The sequence below is a fragment of the Paramisgurnus dabryanus genome, chromosome 24 (genome assembly GCF_030506205.2).
Source record: "Paramisgurnus dabryanus chromosome 24, PD_genome_1.1, whole genome shotgun sequence".
Taxonomy (NCBI): Eukaryota; Metazoa; Chordata; class Actinopteri; order Cypriniformes; family Cobitidae; genus Paramisgurnus; species Paramisgurnus dabryanus.
The window spans coordinates 2,339,363-2,355,870 of NC_133360.1; the positions used below are offsets into that span (position 1 = coordinate 2,339,363).

The following is a 16,508-nucleotide window of genomic DNA, read 5'->3' on the forward strand; positions in this document are numbered from 1 at the left end:
AGAACCAGAATTAACAGAATCGCCAAATATAAGACATTCAAAGTTGTTGTCCATGGTGAGAAGTTCAAATTCTCCAAAATTTTTAAATTCTCTGATAATATTTAGGGCCAGATATACTAATGTTTGCATATGACTGGTATTTGTACCATTATTTAACGCTGAAAAAATGTTTTAAATTACTTTGTGCTTGAAATGGCTGCAATTATTGCTAAAAAGAAGCATCAAAGAGATCAGAGAGCGTGTGATACAATGCCGAGGATTGTTTTACCATGTAATAGTTTATTTGGAATGCAAGAGGAACATCTTATTTAAAAAAATGCCAAGCCATGTTATTTTTCGTTTGCTAAAAGAAATAAAATAGAATTTAGTAGAAGTCAAACATTTCACAATTTTTTTTGTGTCCTCCAGTTCTTTCAGTGTCCTATGGCTTTATTAGCTGGGATTACACCTCACATTTTTTGCTGTGATGTCTGTGGTGCTGAACTCAAGATCATCACTGCTTATTTGAGACCTTGAACTAATTTGTGCTGCTCTTATAGTAGATTATGTTGTTAATTATGGAAATTTGCTTTTGCATCTGTGTTGTTTAATTTGCAACATTTTAGTAAATAACCCACAGATATTACCACTCCCATATGCATCTTTTGTGAACATGCTAATTTGCCCCGTTCAGTAAATCTGAGTGTCAAAATGTGTATACAGTATGTTATCAGTCAGAACATAATAGAATGTAATAGAGACATGAAGTTAGTGCTGATGTCATAAGATTTGTGCACCTGTTATATATTTTACTTGTGTGTCAATATTTCTTTATTTTAATAAAGTGGACACAAATGTCACAAAAGGAAAATCTGTCGACCTACAGACAGGCATTTCTGAACTATAGGATGATGATCAGATACAGTGGAGATTTGAAGCTAAAGATGCCATAATAGCTGTAAGAAAGAGCGATGAGATCTTAATAAACTGTGATGATGATGAGATGTTTAAAAGCAAACTGACGCTGGATCATCAGACTGGATCTCTCATCATCACAAACACTGAAAACTCAGACTCTGGAGTTTATGAACTACAGATTAAGAACCAAAATACAACTTCATATAAGAAATTCAATTTTGTCATCGGGTGTGAGTAGCTCAAATCTTTTTAAAATTAATACTGATAATGTAATAAATGTGACATGTTTACTAATGTGTTTATGTATATTTATATCTTTTGACATTCAGACAATACATTAAATCATACAGTGGGTGATTCTGTCACTATAAAAACTGCTATATCTGCTATACTAACTGCTATAACTGCTATCGTATAGCTGAAATCAACCGAGCCAGTGGTGAGATGTATGTATATGATGGTAATGATGAGAGATTCAGAGACAGACTGACACTAAATGAACAGAATGGAGATCTGACCATCAGAAACATCATGAGAGGACATTCAGATGTTTATAAACTGCACATCAACAGCAGATCAGACAGCACGTCCAAGAGTTTCATGCTTATTGTAAACGGTGAGCGACATGAATCAAAGACTGTGATTGAGGAAGTTGATCATTTTTACTGTTTTAATGTTCATGTTTATCTATATTTGTGGTGTTGTGATGAAATGTAGAGAAATGGACGGAAATGTCAGTGATAGAGGGAGAATCTGTCACACTACCCACTGATCTTACTGACATACAGATTGATGATCAGATACTGTGGATGTCGTGACCTGAAGACATGTATCATAGCTAAATTTCATAAGAAAAGGAGTTTGAAGAGGTTATATTATGGTTTTGTTTATGAGAAGAAGCTTTATGATACTGTTGATGGGAGATTTAAAAACAAACTAGAGCTGGATCAGACTGGATCTCTCACCATCAGAGACATTAACACTGAACACACAGGACTTTATAAACTACAGATCATCAGGAACGGAGAAAACACATACAAGAAATACAAAGTTTCTCTCTATGGTGAGATATTAAAATCTTTCACTTAACTCTGTAATGAACAACAAACACTTGCACTAAATCAAGTTACATTTAAAAGATTTTATTTTTTTTTTGCTTTAAATTTACATTCATAATTTTCTTCAATACGTTAGAAATGAATGCATGCAGATGTTTTAATGTAGTGGAATTCAATGCAGTTTATGATGAAATATCAACACTGTTTGTGATTTTTATTTTGTTTTCTCACAGGTCGAGAAAGAGGCGGTACGGCAGATCATATAGAGATGGTGTCAGAGGAGAACCCTTTACTTCCCAGACAAACCTTACAACAGCAGCAGTAGTATGTTATCTATTTATTCAACACTATATTCACACTTATTATACAACTGAGAGCAGCTGTCAGTGTAAAGAGAAGAAATCTCAATGTGATGTTGAACCATAAACAAAACTTTACATTGACTGCATTATCTACTTTTATTAACATATAGACCATTTCAGCAGTAACAACATAAACAAGCGGCTGCACGTAACTTCCGGTAAACTCCGCTAATAATAAATAACAACAAAGTCCTTTAAACGTAGTTTATTTATATAACAAGAAAAACAACAACACATAGATTACCCAGGAAACCAAAACATTTGTTATTTTCGACGAGGCATTTGTTCAAGAGATCAGTTTAGCAACTAGTCAGACCTTAAAAAAAACGAAACCGGAAGTAAGGTTAGGATTCAGACGTGTATCACGTGCATCCGATGAAACCGTCTATACGGTCACAAATATGAATACAGAAATAGTGTACATTAAAGATACATGTAAGATCTGATAAAAGTATTACAAATTCATCACTCATTTAACAGAATCTCCAATCTTATCAGGTTCTGATCTCATAAACCAGAACAGCAACAGTAGCCACACCCACCAGAACAGAGACGACCAATCGGATTACAGCTTCAGTAAAACCACAACAGCAGAAGGCTTGTGAGAGAAAAACAATGCACAATTAATCATCACAACCTTTCAAGCAAACTGTATCAGTCATTCAAGATTAAATAAGTTTAATATTGTTTGTGTGCATTTATGGTGGACTTTGATAAAGGACATAAACACTAACAATCACTACAATCATACCTGAACATGACTGACAGACATCATTGATGTTTAGATATTGAGTCTGATTCACAATGGTATTGTTGAGTACACAGCTGTATGTGTTGTTATCCTGATAATCCACCTCCAGAGATAGAGAGAGTCTGATGTTGAGATCAGACACACTGATGATAGACAATAAACTGTTTCCTTTATACCAGGACAGACTCACATCTCTCACATTCAACACTGAACACAATAATGAACAATTTGAGCTTTCTTCGTCTTTCTGGTGATTTGTTCTTGATTTTTTTGATGATGAACTTTGTGAAGAGTCTTTGCTGATAACAGGAACGGGTAGACGAGCTGAAGAATAAATTACAAGAAATAATTAAATAGAATTAAAGTCTTAAATCAGACAATCAATAACGTGTCAGATTACAAAAGTTTCTTAACTCACCATAGACAGTAATGTTGAATGTTTTGAGTTTGGCATTTGTGTTGGTGTTGATTAGTTGATAAAGTCCAGTGTGTGTGATGTTGGTGTTTGTGATGGTCAGAGATCCATCAAGTTTGTTTAACTTAAGTCTGTTTTTGAATCTCCCATCAGGTTTATCATCAAATAATCTGACATTATTGTCCTCTCTCATGACTCCTGCTATACGAAACTCTTTGGGCCCAAACTTCCAGGTGATTCCCTCTTTTATCTGTGATTCAGTGAGACTGACAGATAAAGTCACAGAATCTCCCACCATCACTGACACGGATTCACTGCCAAACACATCTGGAAAATAAATAAAACAACACTTGCAAATGCAAATGGACTTGATGTAAATGTGTTTAAGTTCCTGCAGTAGTTAATTTAAAAACAAACAGAGCCACAAATAGATCACGTGTCATGTTTCGCCCTGTCTGTGTATTTGAAAATGTGTTTTGGGAGTGTATCCTGTATGTCCTGTATTCTGCTGTATATAAATAAAACGTATACATTTAGCTTAATTCAAATTTGCAAGCTTCACTTATCTGAAAATAACAGCAAGTGAATATCTTTAGTTTAGTAGTTTTATTCTTTAGTGAAAGAACATCTCTGTTACATATGTAACCCTTATTCCCTTAAGTTAGGTAATGTAGACGTCATGTCATGACTGACGTATTGGGAACGTGCTTCGCGGGACCAATCAACTTTGAGAAACTTCTAAAAGACCAATGAACTTGGCATGCAGGTATTTGCATCTGCTGGCGCCACCCCACCACGCAAGTATAAAATGAGCGGCAGGTGCAATACCAAATCACCTATTTTCGCTGAGAAAGCCGAGCATCTAGTGCCTGGCCAACATCAGCAGAGGTACAGCAGAGCCGTGGTGACGGGACGTCTCTGTTCCCTTCCTTCTGGGAATAAGGGTTACATACGTAACAGAGACGTTCCCTTTCAGTCAGGGTGGGGCACTCCACTTTTTTTTTTTTATAATTTTTTAGCTCCCCTAGAGTTAAAGGCGGGGGGATGCATGATCTCTGAAAGCCAATGTTTATATTTGAAATCACCTAAACAAACAAGCGTCTACCCCAATAGAATTTGGACAATCTTTTGACACACCTCACACATACGCAACCCAGGCAATTATGTCGGTTAGAAGACAAGCCCCTTACTGCTGATTGACTACAAGAGTGTTTAGGTACTCCACCCGACTCCCTTTTACAGAGTGTTTTCATGCACCCCGCCTTTAAATCAGACTGTCAATAATGTTTAAGATTACAGAAGTTATTCAAAGTTCTTCTTTCTTCATCTTTCTGGTGATTTGTTGTTGATTGTATTGATGATGAACTTTGTGAAGAGTCTCTGCTGATAACAGCACCGGGCAGACGAGCTGGAAAATAATACAGAATAAATTACATGAAATAATTAAATGGAATTAAAGTCTTATGCTGCGTTTACACCAGCCGCGGTAGAGGCATCAATCGCGAGTGATTTCAAATGTTAAGTTAATGTGAAGACGCGTTGACACGTGTCTGGAGGTCTCGTGGCGCGGATGAGGCGTTTGGCGCGGTAGACGCAATTCCGTCTCGTTCGCACGAATGCGGCGAATTGAGCGTATGGCACGGTATGCACGAATGGTGCTTTTTGTGCATTTTGCGTTTGACGCCCAAGTTGAAAAATGTCAACTTTGGCGGATTTCGCGCTGCGTTAACCAATCAGGAGCCTGCTTGCTGCTGTGGCGGCAGCCCCGCCCGGAGTCACTCATTCAGCATGAAGGAACGCTTGATATTGTCCGTGAGCAGTCACACATTATACCACACAAGTTCTTATTTCTATAAAGAGAGGAGGGAATAAAAAGGACCTTGCTTGGAAGAGTGTCATTGAGGACATTGGGCAACCTGGTAAGTTGCAAATACACATTTCACTTTTGAGTCACGTGATGTTTATCCACCCGTGCCGTTTATTTTCCCCTTATAGTAAGTTGACTAAATACAAACTGGTAACTCTCTCGATAAATGCACAATCAACATCAGCCATCTTGCAAACAGACAATCGCATACCACTTGCCCCTCCCACAAGAAGCAGATTTTGCCTCTGACGCACGACAAATGCTTGCTTTTTCCCACGCCTACTTCGCTCTAAACGAGTGAATGCAAGCAAACTGTTCAAGGGGCAAACTAGGCGAGGTACACGCGATTTTGACGTCTTAAACGCGGTTGGTGTAAACGCAGCATTAAATCAGACAATCAATAATGTGTAAGATTACAGAAGTTATTTAAAGTTCTTCTTAACTCACCATAGACAGTAATGTTGAATGTTTTGAGTTGGGCATTTGTGTTGGTGTTGATTAGTTGATAAAGTCCAGTGTGTGTGATGTTGGTGTCTGTGATGGTCAGAGATCCAGTGTGTTTGTTTAACTTCAGTTTGTTTTTGAATCTCCCATCAGGCTTATCATCAAATAACTTGACATTATTGTCCTCTCTCATGATTCCTGCTATACGAAACTCTTTGGGTCCAAACTTCCAGGTGATTCCCTCTTTTATCTGTGATTCAGTGAGACTGACAGATAAAGTGACAGAATCTCCCTCCATCACTGACACAAACTCACCAAACACACCTGGAAAATAAATAAAACAACACTATTGCAAGTCTTGCAGATGGATATTCTCTAAAAACAGACACATTATGTTAAATTAAGAATAGGAACTAAAATTTCCTGTGCATCTGAAATGATGCACTCATGCCTTAAGTTTATATATGTGTGGTTTAGTTCCGTTACTTGCTAGTTATAGTTTGATGTAAATGGGTGGTTAAGTTCCTGCAGTAGTTGTTAGGTTAAAAACAAGCAGACCCACAAATAGATCACATGGCATTTTTAAACCCTGTCTCTGTATTTTAAAAATATCTTTAGTTTAGTAGTTTTATTCTTTAGTAAAGGAACTGATGGTATAAATTATTTAAAAAAAACATTAAATGTCAAATGCATATAGTCTCAAAACAAATATTATATACAATTTAACATGAAAATTGCAAATGCAAAATATAATGTAATTTTCCTGTTTTCTATAGTTTCCAACAAATGATAAGCACTTAAATAAAAAAAATATCCTGTAACTTACCAGACAGACACCACAAGAGCCAACAGAAGAACGTCACATTAGTCATTTTCTACAACAGCTTGCAGAACAGATCCAAATAAAATCCTCAATACTGAAAGACTTTATAACAAAGCAAACAGTTAAACCGGTAAAACAATAGCGTACTTAGGGGCGGACGCAGTCTTACAGCTTTTTACAGCTGAGCACTTTGGTTGCTTCGGCTTTGTTTATCAGTCGTTAAACGATGCACCGGTTGGTTGTTGAGATGTTTATCCTGTCCCTCCTCCACTGTGATTGGACGGCAGTGTGAGAACTGAAATTGACAAGCTGAGCTTTTCACGCAAAGTTGAATATATATATTTTTTTAAAAAGCTGACCACTGGCTCTCAGCGCGGAAAATAAACAACAGCTGCTGGCTTTGAAAAGTGCAACGCTTCCATTGGAAACCATTGAAAACATATGCCGGCCATCTGCGAAAAACGTTTTGGTGTGCACACTACCTTGCACTCTTAAAAACTCTGATAATTGTACGCCCGCACCCTTTACTCAACTGGTGGTAAAACACTGATATGATGTTGATAACAACTGAAAATTAGATAATCATAATCTCAATCTATCAGTGATATCTATCAGTCATTACTCAGAATAGTGAAACATACAAGACGATTGTTTATATTTTGTGGTTATGTATAGAGACAGCTGAGCATCTGATAAAACATACTGCAAGGCGTGTGAAAAAGAGAAAAGCGTGTGAAAAAGAGAAAAGTTTGCACACTAAGGGATTAATAAATTATTACAAAATCTCATTTACAAGTGATTTATATGGAAGAATTTAAACAGGATGATCACAACTGAGGTTGTTGAAACGATACTTAACTCTAGAGCTCCCTCCACCAGGAAACTGCATACATCATAGTGAAGAGTTTTCACTTCATGGTGTAGTGAAAGACATATTGACCCAGTTAACTGGCTTAAATTCTGGAATTTCTACAAGATTGATCATGCTATTTTGCTATCTTATGAGGTGTGCACATTGCCTTCATATCTGCTAGTTACGGCACACTTTTCTAGAAGTATGGCATCTTCTCGGGCCTTTCTATAAAAGGGAACATCTCAATTATGCCTGTAACCTATGTTTTCTGAGAACGACTGTTATCTCTGTTGGTTGATCATGTAAGATGCTAAGAATGAAATTAGTACAGTGGGGGTTAAAGGTGGTCTTCTGGTTGGTCAGATTGAATGTATTTTCAAATTAAAGGAACTTTATTGGCATGATTGCGGCATTATACATGGAGATCTCACCATCACTGACAGCAAAACTCATTGCTAAAAATCATCAGTAACAAACAGACCACCTTCTACAAGACAGTGTTATTGTCAAGGGCGAGTATCTCAAATCTCTCATAATAAAGATTATAAATTAGCTGTTTAAATATTTCAGATCATAACATATAAAGTGGCGATCACACAGAACGAGTTTGTGGCATTTTAAGTTAATTTTTTACGGAAGTTAATTGTTTTCTATTGCTTTCTATTTTTTATGCCCCATTTTGCCGCAGACCATGCCACAGGTTTTTGCAGGGGGGCTCGGAGCGCCTGACGCTAAAAAAAGTTAACTGTGATTGGAAAAGTGCCCGACGTCCAATCAAATGAGGGGAGAGGCGGAACGTCCTTTGTCTCGCGTTTTCAAGCATTTGCAACAGATATACAGCAAAAATAGATTTCTCTTTATGCTAAATACATTTTTTAGAAATAAATATTTATTTAAATATTTTTTAAATGGAAAATATATTAAGTTGTAACCTTTATATATTAACATAAATAAATAAAAAAATCAGGGGAAACAAATAAATTTCTAATTTTTGATCTTATTGTATGTATTTTAAGTATTGTATTAACCCTTTGATTTATCTTAGTGAAGCACTTTAGGCAGCCTAGTTGCTGTTGAAAATGTGCGATATAAATAAATAAAACTTGAAACTTAATTGTACAAACGATACACAAAAAAAATTGCCAAAATATAAAAGTTTGTATAAAATGTAAGTATAAGTAAGTATATACAATTACAAATATTAAATATAAAATTATAAGTATATATTTTGCAATTTAATTGTATTGCTGCAGGGTCTCTAAACTCCAACGCAAGTTTCATCTTCAGATAACAAACCAATAAGAAACAAATATATTTATTTTATTAAAATGAGACTACTCTTAAAACAACAACTTTGTAGTTTGTTTGTAAGAGATATAGCGACCTCTGGGGGCCAGCACCTTATTACAACCTACAGGTTATGTTTCAATGTTGTTTGACTTGTGTCAGATGTGTAAAATATTTTTTTTACATAAACATTGCAGTTAAGATGAATTTTCCTATCTAGACTAATGGAAAATAGTTAAATTTAAGATAATTTCTTTAAGGGTGCCACATTTTAGGCCATTAATTACAAGCATAAAAGTAAGATGCCTTGTTCTCTTTAAATGTCTTTTAAAAAATTAGTCTTGTCAATAAACCGCAGTACTGAGGTTAATTAACAGATTTATGCAAAAAATACCCATCGGATACATTTTTACAGCAGATTAATTCAGTGGATTTTTCATCCATGAACAACACTACAGGGTAGTAAATTTGCCCATGGTGTATTGTTGGGTTTTTTATACATTTCAAAGCATTTTCTCAAATTGTCTGTTAACATAAGATTTGTCAAAAGAAAGTTGTGAACAAATTAAGTCTCAACCCTCCAACATTATTTTCATATAATTCAACGGCACGTCGTCACTTATTCATTACATACATATCTTATGATAATAATACAAATTCATTTATTTTTTCAAATATCTGATCTCATTCGGTCCTGATGTCATAAACCAGAACAGCAACAGTAGCCACGCCCACCATTGCAGAGACAACCAATCGGATCACAGCTTCAGTAAAACCACAACAGCAGAAGTCTGTGTCAGAGACAAAATGCACAATAAAACTAAATTATCACCACCATTCAAACAAACTGCGTTAGTCATCCCAGATTAAGTTTAATGTTGTTTACGAGCATTTATATGTTAAATTTGATGTAGACATTTGACATAAACACAAACAAGGACATATACACAAACAATCCCTATAATCATACCTGAACACGACTGACAGACTTCATGGATGTTAAGATGTTGAGTCTGATTCCTGATGGTATTGTTGAGTACACAGCTATAAGTGTTGTTATCCTGATATTCAACCTCCAGAGGTAGAGAGTGTCTGATGTTGAGATCAGACACACTGATGTTGGACAATAAACTGTTTCCTTTGTACCAGGACAGACTCACATCTCTCACATCTTTCACTTTCAACACTGAACATAATAACACACAGTGATTTTTTCTTGATGATGAACTTTGTGAAGAATCTTTGCTGATAACAGGAACGGGCAGACGAGCTGGAGAACAAATTACAAGAAATGATTAAATGGAATTCAATTCTGGTTTAAATCAGAAAATCAATAATGTGTAAGATTACAAAGATTATTTAAAAGTTCTTCTTTACTCACCATAGACATTAATGTTGAATGTTTTGAGTTTGATGTTTGTCTTGGTGTTGATTAGTTGATAAAGTCCAGTGTGTGTGATATTGGTGTTTGTGATGGTCAGAGATCCAGTGTGATTGTTTAACTTCAGTCTGTTTTTGAATCTCCCATCAGGTTTATCATCAAATAACCTGACATTATTGTCTTCTCTCATGATTCCAGCTATAAGAACTCCTGTACGTCCAAACTTCCAGGAGATTCCCTCCTCTCTCTGTGATTCAGTGAGATTGACAGATAAAGTCACAGAATCTCCATCCATCACTGACACTGACTCATTATCACAAAATACACCTGAAAAATAAACAACAGCACTTATATTTCGGTCTTTGGCCACCCAAAATGTATGTCTAACACCTAATCTATCCCCAAACTTCATCTATCTTCAACTGTCTTACTCATTAATATAAAACGTATACAACTAATGTTTAGGTTTGCTTTAATTTAACTCTACAGTTAAATAATTTAACAAAACTTAACAAACCAAAAGCACACGTCACCATTAAAATGTATATGTAATGTTTTTGGTGTGCTACTGGGGCAATATCCTTTATGATATTTGTGACACATTTGATATCAATATGCATCTCAGAGGTACTAATATACATTATTTAAGTAAAATGATATTTTTTTTAAAGGGCAACTCCTCTATACCTTTCTTTTTGAAGGTGTACAAACAAATAAGAAAACTCCCAGTGATAAACTCAAAGTCATGTTTATGCTCTCTTTATGAAGCTGATCTATTCGCTGTTGTTGCTTTTCACTTCAGTTTTCCCATTACCACATGTTTTAACCTTAATTTGTCCCTTTTCTGTTTCCCACCTATTAGTTCCTCATTAGTTTTTTATGTTAGTTTCACCGGTTTTGTTTATTTATGTGTGGTTAAGTTCAGTTCCCTGTTAGTTTGATGTAAATGTGTGTATCAACACTCTCTGTAAGAAATTCTTTCCCGTCTTACATTTTTTGTTTAATCAACTCAGATTTACAAAAATTTTTCAACTTACTATTACTTATCTTGAAGAGAGATGAGCTGCTCCAACTTATAAAATGAAGTTGACATATTTTAATTATACAAGTTATAAAAACTCATCTCTAGTGGAGATCTGAATTGATTAAACACCAACACTTTAAGGCAGCAAATAATTTTTTACAGTGCAGTAAATCAAAAGAAGTTGTTTTGAAAAGTTGAAAAACTTTTGCCCTGTCTCTTTGTTTTTGGGTAGTTTATCCTGTATGTCCTGTATTCTGCTATATTATAAATAAAACTTTTGATATCATCTTACTTCTGATTTACAAGCTTAATGTCTCTAAAATTAACAGCACAAGTAATATCTTTAGTTTAGTAGTTTTATTCTTTAGTGAAACGGAAAAAAAACTGATGATATAAATTATAAAAACTTTATTAAAAACATAAAATGCCCCATGCTTATAGTCTCCAAAACAAATACATATACACTTTAACATGAACAGTTTGCAAAATATACTTTATTCTGTATTTTATAATTTCCCTGTTTTCTAGTATTTCTATCAAATGAAAAGTGCTTAAATAAAATAAAACTTACCAGACAGACTCCACAAGATCAAAAAGAAGAAAGTCACATTGCTCATTTTCTTCAACAGCTTGCAGAACAGATCCAAATAACAATCGCAATACTGAATAGACTTTATAACAAAGCAACAATAGCGTCCTTACACTCTTAAAAACTCAGATCCGCCCCTTTTACTAAACTAGTGGTAAACCACTGATCTGATGTTGCATGAGACTTCTCATTTAGTAGAGCAAAGTCAGTTTAAGGGTTGTTTTTAGACAGGTTGTGTCTGAAACAGCTATTTATAAGCCTTAATAGGTTAAGTTAGTAGTAAAATTAAAGTGAACAAGATCATCAGGCCTACTGTTGAAGCAGATTTCACCCAGCACCACAACACCGACTCCAGGCTCTTTGGTGAATCACGTCTGCAATTTAACAAAACAAGACAAAGGATCACAGACATATCCTCAAAATTAACAGTCTGCCAACTAAGGGATATAAGAGGGAAAAAACAGATTAAACCCTGTCATTCATAAACACAATAACTGCAAGTTCATAAAATCAGTGTCAGTTGGCAATATACATGGTATGCGATTGAAATAAAAACTACACACATCTAACTAAAGTTAAACACTCAACATAACATTTCTACAGCCTAAATCCAGCAAAGGTTTGTATATTAAACTCATATTAGCAGGGGCGTGTCTAGAGGGGGGGCATGGGGTGGCACCGCCCCCCCTTGGAATATGATTGGCCCCCCTGGTGCCCCCCCTCCAATCTCATTGGGCCAGCTAGATTTACTGTCAACCTGAAAATGCCCACCGCACCATTGGACCAGAGAGCTGTCAATCACTGTTTGATTTGAGACTCGCGCGAACGCGAAGACGAAGCGAGCAGAGTAGTTGCGCGTTTTTAAAACAGGAGGAAAGAGATACCATGACACCCACCACACCATTGGACCAGTTGTCAGACACCCACCACACCATTGGACCAGTTGTCAATCACTGTTTGATTTGAGACTCGCTCGAACGCGAAGGCGAAGCGAGCACAGTAGTTGCGCGTTTTTAAAACAGGAGGAAAAAGACACCACGACACCCACCGCACAATTGGACCAGTTGTCAATCACTGTTTGATTTGAGACTCGTGCAAACGAGAAGGAGGGCGCCCCGCCACAGACTCAACAGCCGCCACAGACTCAACACTGGCACAAATCAAAAAGATTTTCCATGATTACCATTTACATTTTATTTTACTATTTAAAACGGCTTCATGTGCTTTTGCAAGCGCTCAGCAGCGCCTCTCTCTCTCTCTCGCGCGTGCACGCTTTCTCACTGCTGCGTGCGGAACCTCGACAGTGCCTCTCTGACACTGAGTGAGGGAGTTAAAAGTTGGCGGTGTTTCCACCTGGGTTCCTCTGTTGTCTTTTCACGTAAAAGTTAACAGCCAACAGATGTTACTGACAGAGAATACGGTTGATCGAGTATTATGACTTAACGAAAGGTTAGTGTTTTCCCCCCCACACACACACCAGTTCTCTGTGTACGAGCTCTCTCTCTCCCTCCCTATGATGCGGTATGCGCGCGCACGCTTAACAGTATTCTCTGATATTTTTGAATTTGCGCTGAATTGCTATGCGCGATCTACAATAAAACTATCACTCGCATTTAAAATTAAAAGCGCTCATAAACACAATCAGATGAGAAGAGCAACCTTGCATGAGACACACAGGTAATCCGAAATCACCTCGTATCAGCTCTTCAATGTAAATTGTATCAGACAATGTCACATTTAAATTAGGATTTTAGCAGTATAAAGTAACAGCTGGTTGGATTAAACAACACGAGGTGTTATTGGGTCGTGTTAGTCACTAGCTTAAACTCTTTCTTGTTGTCTGACAACAGAACAGATAATATGTAAAAAATAGCATTCAGTTGTGTTAAAATACAATATAGGCTAATAAACAATGAAAGTCAGATCAGACAGAGTAGAAAAACAAAATCCTGATATGTCAGAATGTTAACTAATACCAGCTACACGCAATGTACTTAAAGGAACAGTTCACTTAATTTAAATGGTCATATACATAAACTTGTTTCAAACCTGTACAAACCTTGTTTCTTTCTTCTGCTGAACACAAAAAAGAAAAGAGTTAAGAATGTCTGTAACCAAAATCAGTTGATGGATCCCATTGACTTCATATGTAGGAACAAAATAACATGCAGTCAATGGGGTTCATCAACTTTCTGGCTACTAAGATTCTTCAAAATATTTTATTTTGTGTTCAGCAGAAGAAAAACTCATACAGGTGTGAAATAACTTTAGGATGAGTAAATTATGACAATTTATTTAAAGTGAACTATTCTGGAACAGAACTGTTGTTTAATCCATGCAAAATACAAAAAATTAATACCATCTATATTAGAGCACGTGGCATTGGACAAGAACCATGCTTAATATTTTCTAAACCAGTATTTATTTTCATTTGAATTTTTTGATTGGCCCCCCCTGACTGGTTCTTGGTCCCCCCTGTGCCCCCCCATTTATAAAATCCTGGAATCGCCCCTGCATATTAGCAAGAGAAAACCGCGCTCTAAATTGGCGCGCAGGCGGCAACATTAAACAAGCACATTAGATTGCTCGTTTCTAAAACTTGATAAATGCGGTTCACTTTGAACAGAAAATCATATATATGAACTTAATCCATCTTCATATCACTTCTGTAATTAATATTGACTCATATTTTTATTCTGTTCAACGTTTTTATTAATCTTTAGAGGGACGCAAAAACCAACCTGACTCTCTTCAATCACTGCAGATCTGACTGAAAGAGTTTGACCCACGCGACAGCGCCACTAAGTGACGTCACTCAAACTTTAACTGCATTTTTTTTACAAAACACGTTTTTTCCGTGCCATATAAAAATATTATAGGATGGATGGATTAAAAAATATTTTCGAAAAAAAAATTATTTATTTAAATTTAATCTCTTTCAAAATAAAAGACATCCAGAAGTTTGCTGGAACACAAAACTCAAAACAAGTAAGTGAAAGAAGAATTGTAAATAGCATCAGAAAATAATATAATCATAATCTCAATCTGTATCAGTGATATCTATCAGTCATTACTCAGAAACATGCAACAAGGTTGTTTATATTCTGTGGTTAAGTATAGAGACAGCTGAGCCTCTGATATTGCAAGTCGTGTGAAGAAGAGAAAAGTTTGCACACAAGATAAAGGATAAATTATTAGCATTCTGCTAAAAAATCTCATTTGTTCCACATACAGGGTACAACTGGTTGAAATGGAAAATTTTTAATAGGATGAAGATTTAAAGGGGACATATTATGAGATTTTTTTAAAGATGAAAACTAAGTCTAAAATAGGTCTGAGCAAAAGTGTGCCGTTTTGGGTGTGTCATTTAAAATGCAAATGAGCGGATGAAGTGCAACCACTGATCACAATGATGGTGGTTTGTTGCAATTGAAACTCAATTGTGCTGTGAAATATTTTATCTCTCTCTTTCTCTCCATACTAAATGGTTGTGCTGTGGTTGGATAGTGCAGATAAAGGGGGCGGTATTACCTTATTCTGACATCACAATAAGGGCCAAATTACAATGACCTATTTTTCACATGCTTGCAGAAAATGGTTTACCAAAGCTAAGTTATTGGGTTGATCTTTTTAACATTTTCTAGGTTGATAGAAGCACTGGGGACACAATTATAGCAGTTAAACATGGAAAAAGTCAGATTTTCATAATATGTCCCCTTTAAATGAGGTTTCCACTCATGTTTCATGTCATGTTTCACCGTTTGCCCACTTGGTGGTAGCGATGCGCTTTTATGTTACTTGGTAAACGTCAAAAGTTGTCAAAAAATTATAACCACTATGCTTTATAAAAAATAAACTCTGCAATGTCCACTTTCCTACAGAGTTTAACTCCAACCCTTAACAAACTCACTTGTCTATAACTTTCTGACACAAGACACTAAAATTAAAGGAATCTGATGTTAAAACCAGGGGTGCCAAGTCAAAGCTTTTTTGCCCCCTGGTGGCTTGCTACAGTATATCCCTGCCTAACCACGCCCTCTCCATGTAAACGAATGGAACTTAAAGAGTAACTAAACAAAGGAAAATATATATATATATATATATATATATATATATATATATATATATATATATATATATATATATATATATATATATATATATATATATATATATTTCTTTATGCCATTCCAGCATCTACGGCAATGGCTTCTTTATGCCATTCCAGCATCTACGGCTATATGGCAAGAACCAGTTAATCCGTACACAAGTTTTATTCAGAAAAGTTGATCCATACACAGGTTGGGGGAGGGACAATTTGGTATCTCCAATTTGCCTAACTTGCATGTTTTTGGCCTGTGGGAGAAAACCGGAGTACCCGGAGTAAACCCACGCTGACACAGGGAGAACATGCAAACTCCACACAGAAAGGCCATCTGACCTAGCCGGGGCTCGAACCGGGGACCTTCTTGCTGTGAGGCAACAGTGCTACCCACTACAAAAAAAAAAAAAATGATTTAGTGCAACGGGTTTCCTCGCAAATTTCTACTAATGTCAACTAATTTTGATTAAGATTGTACCAGCCAAACTCTATTATTTCACTAAAATATTTATAGTAAAACATTTATTTATTGAGTGATATGAGTTAAACTTGCTAGTTTACACATTTTACACAACTATAAAATATACATTTGCATGTTTTTGTAAACATATGGTACATGTATGTGTTTATCATAGGGACGCTGTTCTCAGGTCAG

The 16,508-nt window shown here is 35.9% G+C and overlaps 2 protein-coding genes across 2 annotated transcripts in view; both read right to left on the bottom strand.

The window, feature by feature from the left end:
* Window positions 1-2,806: 2,806 nt before the first annotated feature.
* The window catches only part of LOC135748239 (uncharacterized), a 180,797-nt gene continuing 167,095 nt past the window's right edge, over window positions 2,807-16,508 (bottom strand). The window contains exons 2-5 of the mRNA XM_073813476.1: window positions 5,798-6,118; window positions 4,781-4,891; window positions 3,487-3,810; window positions 2,807-3,392 (exon numbers count right to left, since the gene is read on the bottom strand). Coding sequence (XP_073669577.1) covers window positions 3,016-3,392; window positions 3,487-3,810; window positions 4,781-4,891; window positions 5,798-6,118 — 1,133 coding nt within the window. The 3' untranslated portion in view covers window positions 2,807-3,015. The remainder of the gene's footprint in view (window positions 3,393-3,486; window positions 3,811-4,780; window positions 4,892-5,797; window positions 6,119-16,508) is intronic.
* On the bottom strand, window positions 9,357-12,122 carry LOC135748243 (uncharacterized). The gene is made up of 4 exons (XM_065266394.2): window positions 11,734-12,122; window positions 10,139-10,465; window positions 9,728-10,027; window positions 9,357-9,548 (listed from the first exon to the last, which is right to left on the bottom strand). Exons 1-4 carry the CDS (start codon window positions 11,777-11,779, stop codon window positions 9,442-9,444), a joined length of 780 nt encoding a protein of 259 aa, XP_065122466.2. The 5' UTR covers window positions 11,780-12,122; the 3' UTR covers window positions 9,357-9,441.

Coding starts and splice junctions, on each gene's coding strand:
- LOC135748243 (XM_065266394.2), bottom strand. CDS start 11,779: ATGAGCAATGTGACTTTCTTCTTTTTGATCTTGTGGAGTCTGTCTG. Junction 10,466..11,733: donor GATCTTGTGGAGTCTGTCTG/GTAAGTTTTATT, acceptor TTTATTTTTCAG/GTGTATTTTGTGATAATGAG. Junction 9,549..9,727: donor AGTCTGTCAGTCGTGTTCAG/GTATGATTATAG, acceptor TCTCTGACACAG/ACTTCTGCTGTTGTGGTTTT.